Source organism: Lygodium microphyllum, chromosome 24 (assembly GCF_053477565.2).
Source record: "Lygodium microphyllum isolate KBCC chromosome 24, Lygodium_microphyllum_v1.1.10, whole genome shotgun sequence".
NCBI lineage: Eukaryota > Viridiplantae > Streptophyta > Polypodiopsida > Schizaeales > Lygodiaceae > Lygodium > Lygodium microphyllum.
In genome coordinates this window covers 85,802,654-85,817,923 of record NC_141158.1, presented here as the reverse complement: position 1 = coordinate 85,817,923, position 15,270 = coordinate 85,802,654, and the positions used below count along the sequence as shown (strand labels likewise).

The 15,270-nt window shown below is 46.2% G+C and overlaps 1 protein-coding gene across 2 annotated transcripts; it reads right to left on the bottom strand.

Moving 5' to 3' along the window:
* Positions 1-3,233: 3,233 nt before the first annotated feature.
* LOC148015321 (uncharacterized) lies at positions 3,234-14,238 on the bottom strand. Of its 2 annotated transcripts, none has more exons than XM_087665746.1 (2): positions 13,594-13,934; positions 3,234-6,339 (listed from the first exon to the last, which is right to left on the bottom strand). In XM_087665746.1, the coding sequence occupies exon 2, from the start codon at positions 6,317-6,319 to the stop codon at positions 4,148-4,150; it is 2,172 nt and encodes a 723-aa protein (XP_087521872.1). In that variant the 5' UTR covers positions 6,320-6,339; positions 13,594-13,934; the 3' UTR covers positions 3,234-4,147. The 2 variants fall into 2 exon arrangements, with proteins under 2 accessions (XP_087521872.1, XP_087521871.1); XM_087665745.1 differs by lacking the exon at positions 13,594-13,934 and adding an exon at positions 14,057-14,238 and having other exon boundaries at positions 3,236-6,339.
* Positions 14,239-15,270: the final 1,032 nt, after the last annotated feature.

Sequence of the window (15,270 nt, the reverse complement as noted above, 5' to 3'; positions counted from 1 at the left end):
CATAGCAAAAACGAAGTTCAAAAATACGATTGGATACTCAAGTTACACAAGAAAACATATTCTCCTTTCGAGATTCTCCATGTAATTAAACAATGTTAAAATTTATCTACAAGTGTACTTCACTTTAAAACACGTCACATGTCTAAACACCATCAGTAAAACTGCAACACTAGAGACATGCAAGAATTGCATATGGATCTTTGTACTCCTTTACTTAATTGTATATGTCAACCTAGTTCTTTACTAAAGTATCTACATTTTTTAATCTTACAATTAGCTTTTTGTAAGTAAAGATAAATTTATCTTTTTATATACAAGTTAACCATTTCTAATGCATGTCAACAAATCCATAACAAATGTGGTCATTTACTTTTATATCGCTAAGATATATTGCAAGGTCACAATTATTCAAATAAACTTAATTTAAAAACTTTTATTATTAGGATGAGTTAGGTGAATCTATGATTGAATTTTAGTTTAATATTTGTTCTTATATTATAAGTTTACACCTAAAATCTAGGAGAGTATTCATTTTTACATTTCTTAGTTGAAGAATCTTATAGTATAAGTCATTATTGAGTGACTATAAAGTAAGCATAATGTTACAATAGTATGTAAATACATGATATTGCAATATATAAGTACGATATTATTTATCGTATTTGTGAATTGTAGGTATAATATTCTCTAGTGGTAATTTTTACTAAATCATTGATCTTTAATATTATTAATGTATCCATTTAGATCTTTTTAATTTAAATATTGGAATTAAAATAAAAATTTTCTTTAAATAAAAATTAGCTTTTGTGATGCAATGCTTTGCTATGTTCTTTGTATAGTCCATTTTGCTATCAAACCAACATGATGGTATGCAAAATCGGAGAATAGGGCAAGAAGATATTTTGTGGTTTCTCCCACCTGGAGTTAGAATTCAAATCTTTTGGAACATGATGGTATGCAAAATTGGAGAATAGGACAATAAGATATTTTGTGGTTTCTCCCTCACCTAGAGTTAGAATTCAAATCTTTTGGAACTGTTTTGGGGATTCTTACATGTTCCTAAACGTGATGGCAAGGCCAAAATATCATGATTCGACACATTGACAAACCATGGCCTTTTTCATGGGGGAGGTTGGGTCCTACCAAATGTTTTCTCTTGTTCTTTTTGAGTTTGTTAACTTGTTTGAATTCTTTTATGTTTAATAAGGTTATTTGTATCTAAGATTTGAGGTGTTGGATTTGTCACATGATTACTTTGCTATAGAAGAAATCTCATAGACTCCATTGACAATCAAGCATGGCCTAATTGGTAAGATTATATGAATGCTTTGCCATTTTATAAGATCAAGGTAAACAAAAGGCCATGCCATAGAGGCAAAAGACCATCTTTACATAAAGGAATAGTATATTCAAACAAAAGTGAATTACATTATTGTCATCTAGGTGTCAAAACATAGAAAAAAATATCATAACCTTAGTGTGCTAGGGACTGGGATCACCTATCCCAACCATGGCAACTTCTACCTAGATATAGTGATCAAGTTGGAACAATGTAAATGGGGATACATGTATGTAGGTTTATGAAAATTCTAACGCTCTACAAGAGTGCGAGTACTCATGCTATATTTCCTTGAGCATATGGTCTTCCATCCATATACCTCTCTCTCTCTCTCTCTCTCTCTCTCTCTCTCTCTCTCCATAAACCATACATGGTCATACTCTTATGTTACTAGGGAAAAAGTTGATGCCATGCACCCCAAGCATTGATAAGTCCATGAAATTTTATCAAAGTGACTTTCGAGTTTCAAGGTACATGTAGATCCTAAACAATGAAAAGATCACATCCTCCATTAGTATAGTAGATAACACAATGACATAGAGAGCACATAAAATGAAAGTTCTCTCCATCATTTGGAAGAGATTCTCCCAAAACTAGCCCCCAAAACATCTAAGAACATAAGTATGCACAAGATGCTATAGCAAGTAGGCAATGCATGATTGCCACAACAAAGAATATCCACCAAGAGGTGTGCCTGTGACTCAATCTATAGCTATAGAATGGTCTAGCTATGTCATATGCAAGGATATATGGATGGATCAATCCTATAGGTGTCACCATTACCCTCAATAAGTGAAATCTATGAGATCTACATGGGAATACTTGTTAATAGCTAATAGGCTTCTAAGAGGAATAGAAGAAGTCCAAAGAATCCATCCCTCTTTCCAAAACCGGATGAGAAATGAACAAATTAAAACAATGTAAACAATGTCTACACCTCGGCCCTCCTTGATATCCAATGCTCAAGTTACACACAATTGTACATGTATATTGCAAGTGAGTTTTACACTAGGAACATAGATTGAGAAGCCATTATGGACAATGATGTGCTTACTATTACCAAGGTTGCAATTGAGATATACAAATTCGTGCAACATTTTGATTGAAAAGGTGACTTCCAAGGTTCATCAAGACTAAAAGAGAATAATTGCATAGTCCCACACAACTTCACATAATCAATGAAGTACCTCTATCCCTCTATCTAGGCCATCCCTATCCCCATAGCCAAGATTTCTTAGGCCCTTTTGCCTTGAGAAAGCCAAGATTTCTTAGGCCCTTTTGCCTTGAGAAAGTGGAAAAACACAGCGTATGTTGATGAAGGAAGAAAGAACCATTTGACCTTCCCATAGGAAGTGCTAAACAACTAGAATCCTTCTAAGGGCATTTTATTATGGACTATTCTACTAGATTCCTATGATTCTTGTAATACTAAATGCATCTAAGTTAGAACTTGGGCCATACATTAGTCCAGCCTATAAAGACTGAACACACGGTTCTTTATTTCTATTTCCTTAACGAGGTTTAACAACAAAGAGAAAATGTTGCTCCTCTCACCATATCCACCATTGCAAATAAGATATTTGATCTACCAGTAAGCACACTTCTCTGCATGCAATGCGAATCAACTATGCAACTACTACTTGCATGCTATGTGACCTGGGTGAGATACATATCAAAGCAAGAAAAATTTGGGTACCTGCACATAAGCGATTGATGTTAATTATCAGCCTCCAAGGTGACATGGAGGCTGATACCAACCAGTAACTGGTAAAAAGGGTCTCCCTTTCGGCATTGAATTGTTAAATTTTAGTTCAAATTTTTATTTGTGACAAATTGTAAAGAATGCACCCCCTTGTGAGTACATCACCAAAATATGAACAGGTGATGGCTATAGCTGAAAGGCAGGCTGATCTATAGCTAAAGCCCACATATGCACCGTGCAGTGCCCGCTTTGCTATGACCTCCATTCTGTTTTTCTTTTTTCAGTATTGCTCTTCCTTTAGGGTGAAATCAATGAGCTTAGTAGAGTCTTAACCAAAAAGAATTTAAAGCCTATGTAAGGAAGGGCAATTTGAAGACTGCACCCCACTTCTTGTGCATCCCCAATGGCAGACTTTGGCAGATCTGGTACAAAGGCATATGATTGGGGTATGTTTTGGCTGCGAGTTTGACTCCCGAGGATAGGACAAGGTACACTTATAAATATAGTTTATACAGCTGTATAGAGCATGCTCAAGACAAGCATAGATTCAGCACCAAATCATAAAGGAAATGCAATGGTGCATAGTAGACTACAGCTGTGGATCACAACTACTTCACATCTGCAACAAGTAGTGCCAATAGATAGTGCATGTGTTTGAACCTTGGGGCAGTTTTTTCAGCAAGTGCACTTGTTAGTGCCAGTCAAAAACTGAAATTGTTCAACACACGGCAACCATATCTAACGACTATCAAAAACTGGTGCATTACAAGCCACTGGTCAGATCCACATCTTGTGATCCCTTCATTCAGCTCAGGGCAATTTGAAATCTAGGTATGAGCTGCACTAAAAGTTAAAGTTCAATAGCACACACGTATGCTCAATTATACAAAACATTCATTTTGAGCTCACAGAAAAACTGACTACGGTCAAAAACTTCCACATATGTACTATGGCATTAAATCCTACCACGTAAAGGCCTTATCAACAGTAACCATGTCTATCTACATAATGGTGACTCAAGGACCCATAGGACATCCAGTCCATATGAAATACTCTTATCCAGAGGTCAGTCACATCCAGTTTTTCAACGGCTTACATATGCTATGTCAAGGCTGTGACTCCTTTTGAACATGAACTCTGTCAGTTCCGTCCACAAATATTTCCTTGGCAAGTTCAGGATACTTGGTCCGGACCAACCCCTCCAGACATTTCCAGTATGAGAAGTCAGTTTTTGATCCGTCTGAGTGCACCACAAAGAAGCACCGTGCATCATGATCTGGATGTTTGTCAATAATCATGTAATCTACTCCACCAGCAAACTTTATGTCTTTCTGGGGATGATACAGCAGGACTTTGTCGCGCACTTCGGTTTCATGTTCTTCTTTCAGCCTGTCACCATCTCCGTAATTACTGCAGTGAAGGATCTGATTCATCAACTGATGCACTTCACTGACCTCACAAAGTTCTGGCAATGACAGTGCATTTCTTAACTGATTATAAGCTGACCGCCGCCTGTTCTGCTGGAAGGATGGGTTTCTAGTCCCCCAAGCGCCTTTTTCGTGAGTCGATGGAATTGGTGATTTCCAGTTATTCTCAGCTGATGTATCACGCTCATTTGTAGAGTTCCAATCAACTGCAGCTTCCTCACCTTGAACTTTAGTTTCATTATGGCCACCCCATCCCTCGTCACCAGAACTTACCAGTTTCAAGGGTGCACTGTCATTTTGAATACTCTGCTGTGCTGCATTCCATCTTCTCTTTCCTAGTGGAATTTGGTTGGAGCCTGAAGGTCCATACTTCCCACTCCTCCTCCCACTCATGTCATTTCCTTCAGCTGAAGTTGATTTGTCAAAAATTCTCCTGGGTTGCTCATCCCACTTACCTGTTAGTGGCCCATCTTTTATCCTGTTAGTATTCCATCCATCATCAGAAGACTGGCCATCCTTAGTTGTAAAGTGAAGTCCATTTTTCCCAACCTGCTGACTATCAAAAGCAGCCCATCCAGAGTCAATGCTCCCACTGTCCATTGTGCCCCAGCCAGGATCATCATTAGGAGTTGCCTTGTCCCCACTGTCCATGGTGCCCCAGCCAGTATCATCATTAGGAGTTGCATTGTCCTTGCCATCCCCACTGTCCATGGTGTGCCAGCCAGTATCATTATTAGGAATTGCCTTCTTGTTGCCAGCCCCATTGCCAAGTGTGCCCCAGCCAGTACCATCATTAGAAGTTGGCTTATCATTGTCTGTCCCAGTGTCCAGTGTGCCCCAGCCATTATCATCATTAAGAGTTGCCTTCTTGTTGCCAGCCCCACTGTCCAGTGTGCCCCAGCTAGTATCATCATTAGGAGTTGGCTTATCATTGTCTGTCCCAGTGTCCATTGTGCCCCAGCCTATATGAGAGCTTACTGCATTTTTGGGAATTACATTTTCTGAGTCCCAGGCAGGATTTGCAGCCTCCAAAAATGTATCAGTCTGTCCATTCATGGCATCCCAACCACTTCCGCAGTTTCCATTTGATCCATCGCCACCAATTTCTGCAGCATCCCAGCCACCATCAGATCCACCAAGTCCATTGTGGTCAGGTCTCGCTGCTTTAAATGGTGCAGCATCAACTTGAGCACTCTTCTGTACTGCATTCCATTTTCGCTTTCCTAGTGGGATTCGGTTGGATCCTGATGGCCCAAATCTCCCACTCCTCCCACTGATGTCTTTTCCTTCAGCTGAACCTGTTTTGTCAGTGGAAAAATTCTTGCGTGGCTGGTATTTGCTCCTGTCAGTATTCCATCCATCACTAGAAGTAAACTCATTTTTCCCATCCTGCTGGTTATCAGAAGCAGCCCATGCAGAGCCAAAGTTATTCATCTTGTCATCGGTGACCCCACTGTCTGTTGTGCCCCAGCCAGTATCATGACTAGGAGAAGCAGCCCATCCAGAGCCAAAGTCATTTGTCTTGTCATTTTCAGCCCCACCGTCTGTTGTGCCCCAGCCAGTATTATCACCAGGAGTGACTTTGGTCGGTCCACTCCACTCATTATCGTGAGAGCTTACTGCATGTTCATGAGTAACATTTTCTGAGCCCCATCCAAGATTTGTGTCAGTTCCACCTGCACTGCCTGCGGGCTTTGCACAGGAATCCACATCTTCGACAAATTCAATGTGCTCTGGTTGTTCAAGATTATGTGTGCCTCTTAAGGTTCCAAATGTTGCTTGTGCAACGACATTCTTCCCCAAGCAAGCCAAGTATTCATGTACGTCAACTCCTTTCAAGTATGAGCCCATGTTTGCAGTGGGTAATTAGTCTGCACAGATAATAAGAGGCCCATAAATAAAACACCAATGTACAGGATTTAGCAAACTGCTAGACAATGTTGGCACAATTTTGAGAGGTTAGAATCAGTGTTGATTTAACCTACAACCCTCCATAGTGAAGCCAGAAGAATTAAAACCCATAGAAGGTTTCATCTCTGCAAGGGTGATCAGTGTCAGGTCTAAGAAACTGGGCTTATAACATTGAAGAATTGCTCCACTGTAACGCTGCTCTGAAAGTCCTCTTGAAAAACAAAACTATGCAATCATAAGCACAACTGATGGTCGGTTTTGGAATTGCAGATTGTGGGGAGAGTAGCTTCTTTCCATTGCACGTTCTATCCCATGTGGCTATATCCATTCCAGATGACTATATAGTCGCAAGTTGAGAGCAATTTATTCACATTCCGCCAGTCCCCCCCGCCTGCGCCAGTCCTTCCCCCCGCCCTGCGCCCTCTCGTTAGTCCTCCCCCCTCCCGCTTGACAAGCCTCCCCCCCACTCCCCCTCCCCCCCCCCAGTAGCACAGAAGCGTGATAAGTAGGTTCCCAGCAGGGACACGCAATGGAAACCTTTGGTCAGACGCCGGCGCATTCTGCGAGTGCCCCCCAGTCAAACACCTTGCGCATCATCCTCTCTGAGGAACAGCTCTTAGCCGTCCGTGCCACAAAGCTGGAGTTGAAAGAAACAGCGATCTTTGGTCAGGTCGTTGGACACTCCCCATTGAGGGCCCCAGCCTGCAGGATTGGCTTCACTCCATGCTGCACATTGGCACAACGCAGATTGTGGAGGCAGTCCTCGTGGGCCGAGGGATCTTCATGGTTCGACTCACCTCTGCGGATGCAGCTCGTGAGTTAGTGGAGAGCTAGCCCTATGCCTCCACGAAGGGGGTCATTTACATGGATCCCTGGTATAGCGGCTTCATTGTGGAGTCATTTGCGCTCCACAACAGATTTCTCAGATACCTAGTCACCTTACTTTTCCCCAGACTGGCGGTAGAGTACCGCCAGTTAGTGGAGGACTTTGGACGGCTCTTCGGCATGTTTCTCCCTGCCTCCTTCACAGATGCAATGACAGCTGCAGGAGTCCCAAAGGTACGAGTGGCCGTCAAAGACACAAAGAGTATACCAAAGTTCCTGGAGATTGAGGCAGGAGGTCACTCCTTTAGGTAGCAGGTCATTGTGACTGAGCAACTAGGGCAATACCTACGCTGCTACGACTTTGGGCATCAGGCAGCAGATTGTATGCGTTTTGGAGCCAAGGCGGCTTCACCGACAGGCCCGCAAGTGGAAGCTGATGGCTTCACATAGGTCCAAAGATGACAGAGAGGGTGATGGCAGGGGGGGCTGCAGCCAGCTCCTCAGACGCAGCCTTGACAACAGCGAGTAGGAGGGCGAGCGATGCCCCCTCGATAGAGCACTCCGCAGCCTGCCCCACCCAGCAGGACCGCAGTCCCCCACAGCCACTACCCGCGCCACAGACTACCCCACTTGAGATCCCACAGTCCCCACGCCCACCTCCCAGGCTCCCTCCACTGACCCGGGCCCACAGCCCCCCCTTTCCAAGGCCACCAATCCCCCCCCCCCCCCACAACACTCGCCACGTACCTTCGACCATCCCACCATCTCTCGATCCTCTTCCCCCCCACCACCCCCTTGCCGAGCACCCCCCTTGATCTGCACCTATTTCAGGTGATCCCCCCCAAACCCACCCCCCCTCCTCCCACAGGAGGTGATGAGCCACACATGCCTACATCCTCCTCGCACCAGCAGTTTTCCCCCTCCCACATAGCCACCAGCTCATCTACCCTTGCTGCTCGTCACACCTTTCCGAGACAGGCACAGTTGTTGCCACAAGAGTTTTTCCGCAGTGACCCATGGTCCTACCTGAGAGTTGCGGAGCGCGGAGAGTTCCCACTACCTCTAGAGGTGGGGATCTTCATGGTTCATAAGTCAAGGAGGGGCAAGGTCCATCTACTAGCACCGCCGGATGGACCAAACTACGCATTTTTCCTTCGGTCCTCTCTCACTCAGGGGATTAGACGACAACACAGATAAAGAAGGAGTTGAAGAGTTAGGTGGCGGACCACATCTCCCAGTGGATGGGAGAAGAAGGACTAGCATTGTTTGCACAACAGTGGCCTGGTTGCATGATGGACATTAACTAGTGGGCTGGTGCCGAGGTCCCACACTTGAGTATTATCTTTCAAGTCCCCCCCCCTAGTGGAGAGCTTCGAGGGATGTGATCGAGTGGCCCCTGGCACAGACGGCCCATTTCTACCAATGTACAGAGTCACGACTCTCAACATGGTTGATAGATGCATTGATAGTACCACCTGAAGCATCTATCACCCCTATGGTCCAGCCGAGACTATGGGGGGTTGGAGTTCGCCGTCTAGACCTGCGGCAAGCATACTTGCATGCCCCATAGTTTTTCCTCCTCATTAGCAGCCTCCACACCAAACAGATGCCTGTTCGATCAGTCGCAGGTTTCCCCGTGAGCTTACACCTTGTATCCTGGAATGTGAATAGTCTCCACTACAGTGGGGCATGTGGTTCCAGGAAGTTGATTGTTCGGCAAGAGCTGCAACTTGCCCTTGCCAAACGGGTCGACATCTTACTTCTACAAGAGCACAAGCTCACTCCCACCTAGGCCCAGTGGGTAGGGAAGGTACTCCCGGGCAGCTTGCACACCTACTGGGAGCACGCCATAAGTGGCCATGGCAGGAGTGGAGGCGTATGCACCTCTATTGGCCCGAGTCTCACCGCCTGTGTACGAGACCATGGGATGATAGTGGCAAGGAGGGTTCTATGGATCAAATTGGATATTGGGAACTCGTGCCTTGGAGTCATCAATGGCACGCAGCAGGTTCTGGGTGGAGATCATAGATGGACTCCCAGAGATGGACTCCTGGATTGTTGGAGGAGACTTCAACAACCTGGAGACTTTGGAGGACCAGCAGGGCAGAGGTAGAAACTACCAGGGCATGGCTGGGGAGGAGCAAGAGGCATGGAAGGTCTTTCTACTGGCAGTAGGAGCACGTGATGCCTGGAGAGACCCTGCCTTCCACAAGAGGGAGAGGTCGCTGGTGGGGATATAGGCTGCTAGGTGGAGTCCTGCTAGAGCGGTTGGATAGGTTTTATGTGGGAGAGTGGGAAGGCTCTCGTGGAGGCCAGATTGGGCAATTGGCAAGCACCACGTTGTCTGATCATTGTCCGGTTCTCCTAACACTAAATCCCCCAATATATGCCTTGAAACACGATCCTGTCGGATCCCTGACTCAATCTATAGGAGGGAGGAGGTGACGAGACAGATATAGCAGATTTGGACCAGGGAGTGGGGCAGGAGGGACCGAATCGCAAAGGAAGTTGCAGAGGTCCTAGCTGAGTTGAGCAAAATCTGCCAAGAGGCAACCATACAGGCCAGGTAGCAGAGCTGGGAGGAGGAGAGAGCACTCCGGGGACCTTGTAGCCACGCAAAGATTATTACAGGAGGCACTAGGGGATCCCACCCTCCATGCACAGGAGGTGCGCGCGCAAGCAGCCATTGCTGGCCTAGAGGACAAGCGCTCAGAGTTCTCTTTCCATACCTCAGCAGGTTTTTGGGCGAGGAAGGGAGGTACGATGTGTACAGAGTTTTTCTAGGTGCACGAGCCTTGCACCTCAGGAAAGCAGATACGCAGCCTTCGAGATCAGTATGGGAGGACTCGTTCTAGCCCAGACGAGGTGATGGAGATTACCACTGACTACTATAGTCGCCTCTTCCAGCAGGAGACAGCCTCAGCTAGAGGGCAGCGATATAGACAGCAGGTCTGGGATCACATCCCGTCCCTTGTCTCAAAGACGGGACGCTCCCTCCTAGCCCCCTTCACAGAGAAAGAACTAAAGGAGGCTCTCCATACACAGGATGGGAAAAAATGCCCAGGAGAGGATGGTCTCTCTAAGACCTTCTTCACTACCTACTGGAAAGTAGTGAAGGACCCCCTACTGATGGCCTTCCAAGAGATCTTCACTTCAAGACAGATGCCAGAGAGTCTTTCGGCCAGCCTTATCAGTCTTCTCCCCAAAGGGGGAGACCGGTTGGAGCTTTCCTAGTGGAGACCGATTACCTTATTGTCAATGGCCTATAAGGCACTGGCAAAGATAATTGGTAGGCAACTACGCCCCGTGCTTCTAGACATCATCCATGACACACAGACAGGCTTTGTCCAGGATAGGAGCATCCTGGACAATGTATTCACCTTCTTTGAGGCGACAGAGTGGGCTCAGCACAGTGGGTAGAGACTGGCTATACTACTCTTGGATTTTGAGAAAGCTTATGACAGGGTGTACTGGGATTTCCTAGAGCGCACCATGGTGAGGTTGGGTTTCCCCTAGGCTTGGATTTGCAGAGACTCCGCACTTTACAAATCAGCCACCAACAGGGTTCTCATAGGTGGTAGGCATGGGGAGGAGTTTTGGCTGAAGAGATCGGTTCGGCAGGGCTGCCCCCCTGGCCCCATACCTGTTCCTACTCTTTGCAGAGGCGATGTCCTACTTCCTCAAGTCACGTGTGAGCGGATTACGCGGCCTCTGACTTACAGTGAGAGAGGATACTGAGTTGTTAGACTCAGAGTATGCAGATGATACATCACTCTACATAAAAGACGATGAGCTAATGCTGGAGAGAGTGAGGCTCGCTCTTGACGTATTCTATTTTGCAGCAGGAACGAAAATCAACTAGCGAAAGTCGATTGGTTTCCTCACAGACCCGGACTCTAGCATGGAGTTGGGCATCCACCTGGGATTTAGATGGGTGAGCAAAGGGCAGACTGTCCAATACCTATTCTGATTTGTATTTATTTGAACGATGCAATAAAGGTTCCAAGTGGGACTCCACATCACTCCCGCCCAGCAGTTTCTTCCAGTCCTCGATTCTATTTGGAGGAAGCTGACCTATTGGAGCACGGCTCGCCTCTCACTAGCCGGCTGAGCCTTGGTAGTTAACCAGGTCCTACTAGCGACGGCCTGGTACATCGCCTCGTGTTGGTGCTTCTCCTCATCCTGCGTAGTGCAGCTTCGCCGCCTAATGCGGAACTTACTTTGGTCCAGGTCAAACAACTTCGGGGATTCCAGGGCCAAGGTGACGTGGGCGACCATCATATGACATCAGTCAGAGGGAGGGCTTGGGATCATAGACCCAGAATATGAGTATGGCTCTCTTGGGCAAGCTAGTTGTCCATGGCCTCACACCGGGAGGGCAAACCTGGAAGGTCCTATTGCAAAAGGATCTTCAAGATTGTAGACCGAGGCTTAGCGGGGAGTGGAGGCCGTCCCTGAGATGGATCTTCACGTCAGCCCAAATCACCCCCCCAGATCACCTTTTCTATGCAACTTGCTCCGCATGTGGCAAGGCCTCCATAAGACCCTAGGGCCTAATCTAGATCCCCCCAGGCTGCCAAGAGGAGATAGACCGTCAACCGGTGATTTGGATCCCCCAGGTCAGGGATCGGGAAGGGGCGCAGATTGATGAGCGCCCCCACATCCAATGGGCTGGTTGGGAGGCTGGCCCGGCTCGTACCATCAGGACATGGCAGGAGGTGTACAGGATGGTGGACAAGGAGGTGCTGCAGCGAGTATCAGGCTGCTAGAGAGGAGTGGAGTTGAGGAGAAGGGAGATAGACGCAGCAATAGCTCAAAAGTGGCTTGCTCCCCCAATACGAGAGCTGATAGAGCCCGGGAAAAATGGGCGGCACTCCATCTGGGACCTTCTTCACTGTACAGGAGGGGGGGCGTGTGGCTCTTGACAGAGGATAGCAGGATGAGGGGATAGCTATCCTTTCATGGAAAAGGATCCGGGTGATTGGCCTTCAGGGGAAGACATGGCGGCTGGACCCTTTTGTCTTTTGGCAGGAGCTCAGGGAGTGGAGCCTCTGGATCTGGGAGGGCAAGCCACTTGATGAGCTCGAGTGGGATCTGGAAGAGTGGCTATGGCTGGCCACTACAGTCGCCAAGAAGCCATCAAGATTCCTAGAGTATACCTTCAGGATTGGCAGACACGTACTAATGCAGGAGGATATGAATTGGGTGCCGTCACGTAACAGGCACTGGCAGGGAGCACAACATCACGGAGCCTTTTCGACGAACCTTCTGGCGCCGCCTATGAGATAGTTGGAGGCCGAGGAGGGTATCATATTTTTTATGGCTCGTGGCACATGGAGGCTTGCAGTGGAAAGTTGGCTTGCCCAAATGCAGGAGGGAGGTTGTAAGCGTTGCACACAGTAGCCTCTGGAAACCCAAAAGCACTGCCTCTGGTCATATGAGGCGGCACAGCTCGTGTGGATAAGAGCATGCCGCATCCTTCGCTGTATAGCACCTAGCCTTGGATGTATCTCATGGGAATCTTTCTGCTGGCAGGCTGTCAACCAGGGCTGTCACCTTCTATATGAGGCCGGAATGCATGACATGATATTCATTATCGAGGCAAGGTCGTGCGCAGTGGTCGGTTTAGAGGCTCTACCCATCCGCCAGATGCTGGAGCCCACAGTAGACCACTCTGAGGTATGGGAGATCATAGGGACCCTTACTGGTTGGCAAATCTGGAAGGCGTGGTGTCAGGAGGCTTTCGACGGAGAGAGACTTTTAGTACACGCGACCTTAGCAAAGCTCTGGACCTCCATCATCCACTCCCTCCGCCGCCGATGGGATTAGGTGCAGGGCTCGTCCAGGGCTTGTCAAGAGCTCCAACGTCATTTCATGCACACTTGGGGCAACCGGGACCTGTTTTTTGTGATGCAGGCAAGCAGCCCCAAATGGTGATACACCTCCCCCTCCATGGCTTCTTGCCCCCATCCCCCCCAAACCGCCTTGAGAGGCTTATATACATGATGTTTTTGTGACTTTCATAAGCTCCAACTAGTCCATTGAGCATGAGCACTCCGTTGTAATCTGTTTTTTTTTCTTTAAAGTAATATAATCAGCCACATTTTGCTTGCTATATATATATATATATATATATATATATATATATATATATATATATATATATATATATATATATATATTCACATTCCTTGTCCCCCATCCCTGTCCTGTTTTGCGCCCCACGTGAATATGCATGCGACCCAGATGGAGGTGAGATGCTAAGGTCATATACAGAGCCATCTAATGCATCGCCAGATTTTCATTCCTTCAAAAATTGGTTGCTCACAGATATGACATTGTATCAGAAATACCGATGAGAGACACAACCGTAACTGAAGAACACAAACCTTATAAAGCTTTGACAGCATATTTTTTTCTGCAAATAATGATTGCCCAAACTCCCAAATGTCAAAGTGTATCACGCATAACGATGATTATATAAACGTGTGATCATAGGTCTCCTGATGAGGCAAAGGCTGATGAACCTCACTTACAATCTCTTCTCTGTGACGATCACTACAGATAAGAGATTCTGTTTTGCTCTCGACAAAAAGAGATATGTGGCATGGGGCCATACTGAGTGAACGCATGCAGAGCCTAGGGCGGGGGGTGGGGGAAGAAAGAAGAACAGAAGCAGCCCCGATTTTCAGTCATCAAGCAGTATCACTATTCAAGCAGCAAACTCTGACACAATCTGAGATATTATTACAGACCATGAATCAGTATCCCAAATTAAGCAAAAAACTCAGACACAAACTGAGATTAGTACAGTGAAACAATGAATTTTATTAAATGGCCCAGGAAGGAAACCTGAAAGATGAAATGCGGGGTCCACTGGTCTGCCTCTTCCGCTCTGATCTTACAACAGGGACATGGTGGTTCTCCTCAGTGTGGGTAGGTAGAAGCTACTGTAGCCTATGTTGTGTTGAGAAGGCAAATAATTCTTCCTTTTGTGTACTTAGGCCACCTAAGGTGACAAACACAAGCCCCAACCTCATACATGCCATGCACTAATTAGACTATCATCACGATGCCAGGTGACAAGACACGTCAATTCAGTGGACCTTTCACTAAAGCAAAAGGCTGCCCATACACCTCAATTTAGTAGACCTTTCACAAAAACAAAAGGTTGCCCATACACTTACCCCATGCAATGGGCCTCCCAATGCACCCACAACTATCAACCAAACAAAGGCGAATGAAAAATAGTTTTTTAAAATGACTTTGTGCAGCTCTACAATTTGTCTCCTTTGGAACACATATCCAACAACTAAATAACCCAACTCTTCTCAAGCCCATATTCTAGATCTCTTCAAACTAACACCTATATATCTAGAATTGGGTCTTCCAACCTCCTTAGAGTTAGGCCCATGGATATTCTTTCCCCATTGTAGAACCAATGTGAGAGTGTCCAAAGCCCCCTTGGTTCTCAAGCTACCATAATGAGCAACCTTCCTCTTTGCGATGGCTTTTACATGACTCTACCATCGATCAATGTCCTAATGAGCAATGCCCTTTCAAGAGTTATCATTGCCACACCATTGGCATAGTGGAGGACATTGAGGGCAAGTCCACTACCAAACAACCTCCACTCACCCGACTTGTTCACAATCTTCAAATTGGTCGAATACTCTCCTCTTCAATGAGTCTCTTTAAACAACACAAGTAGCAACCAAGGCAATCAAGGCAACCAAAGACACATCCCAAAACATCCTTTCAATGCATTCAATCCACTTCAAGGTATTACCAATGCATCCTTCCAAATCATTGCATAACAATGTATTCACACAAGTTGTAGGTTTGTTCAACTTTGCAACATCCTTATCATGAAGTTCTCTTGTCCATTCATCCACTCGCTCACTAGTCCACTCATCCACTAGTTCCCTTATTCACTCATCTACTCATACACTTGTTCATGCGTCCACCTGCTTAATTGTTTACTTGTCCACTCATGCACTCTTCCACATGCCAATACTCATACACTACTCTCCAATTTCACACACTTGTACACCATCTTTCCTTCA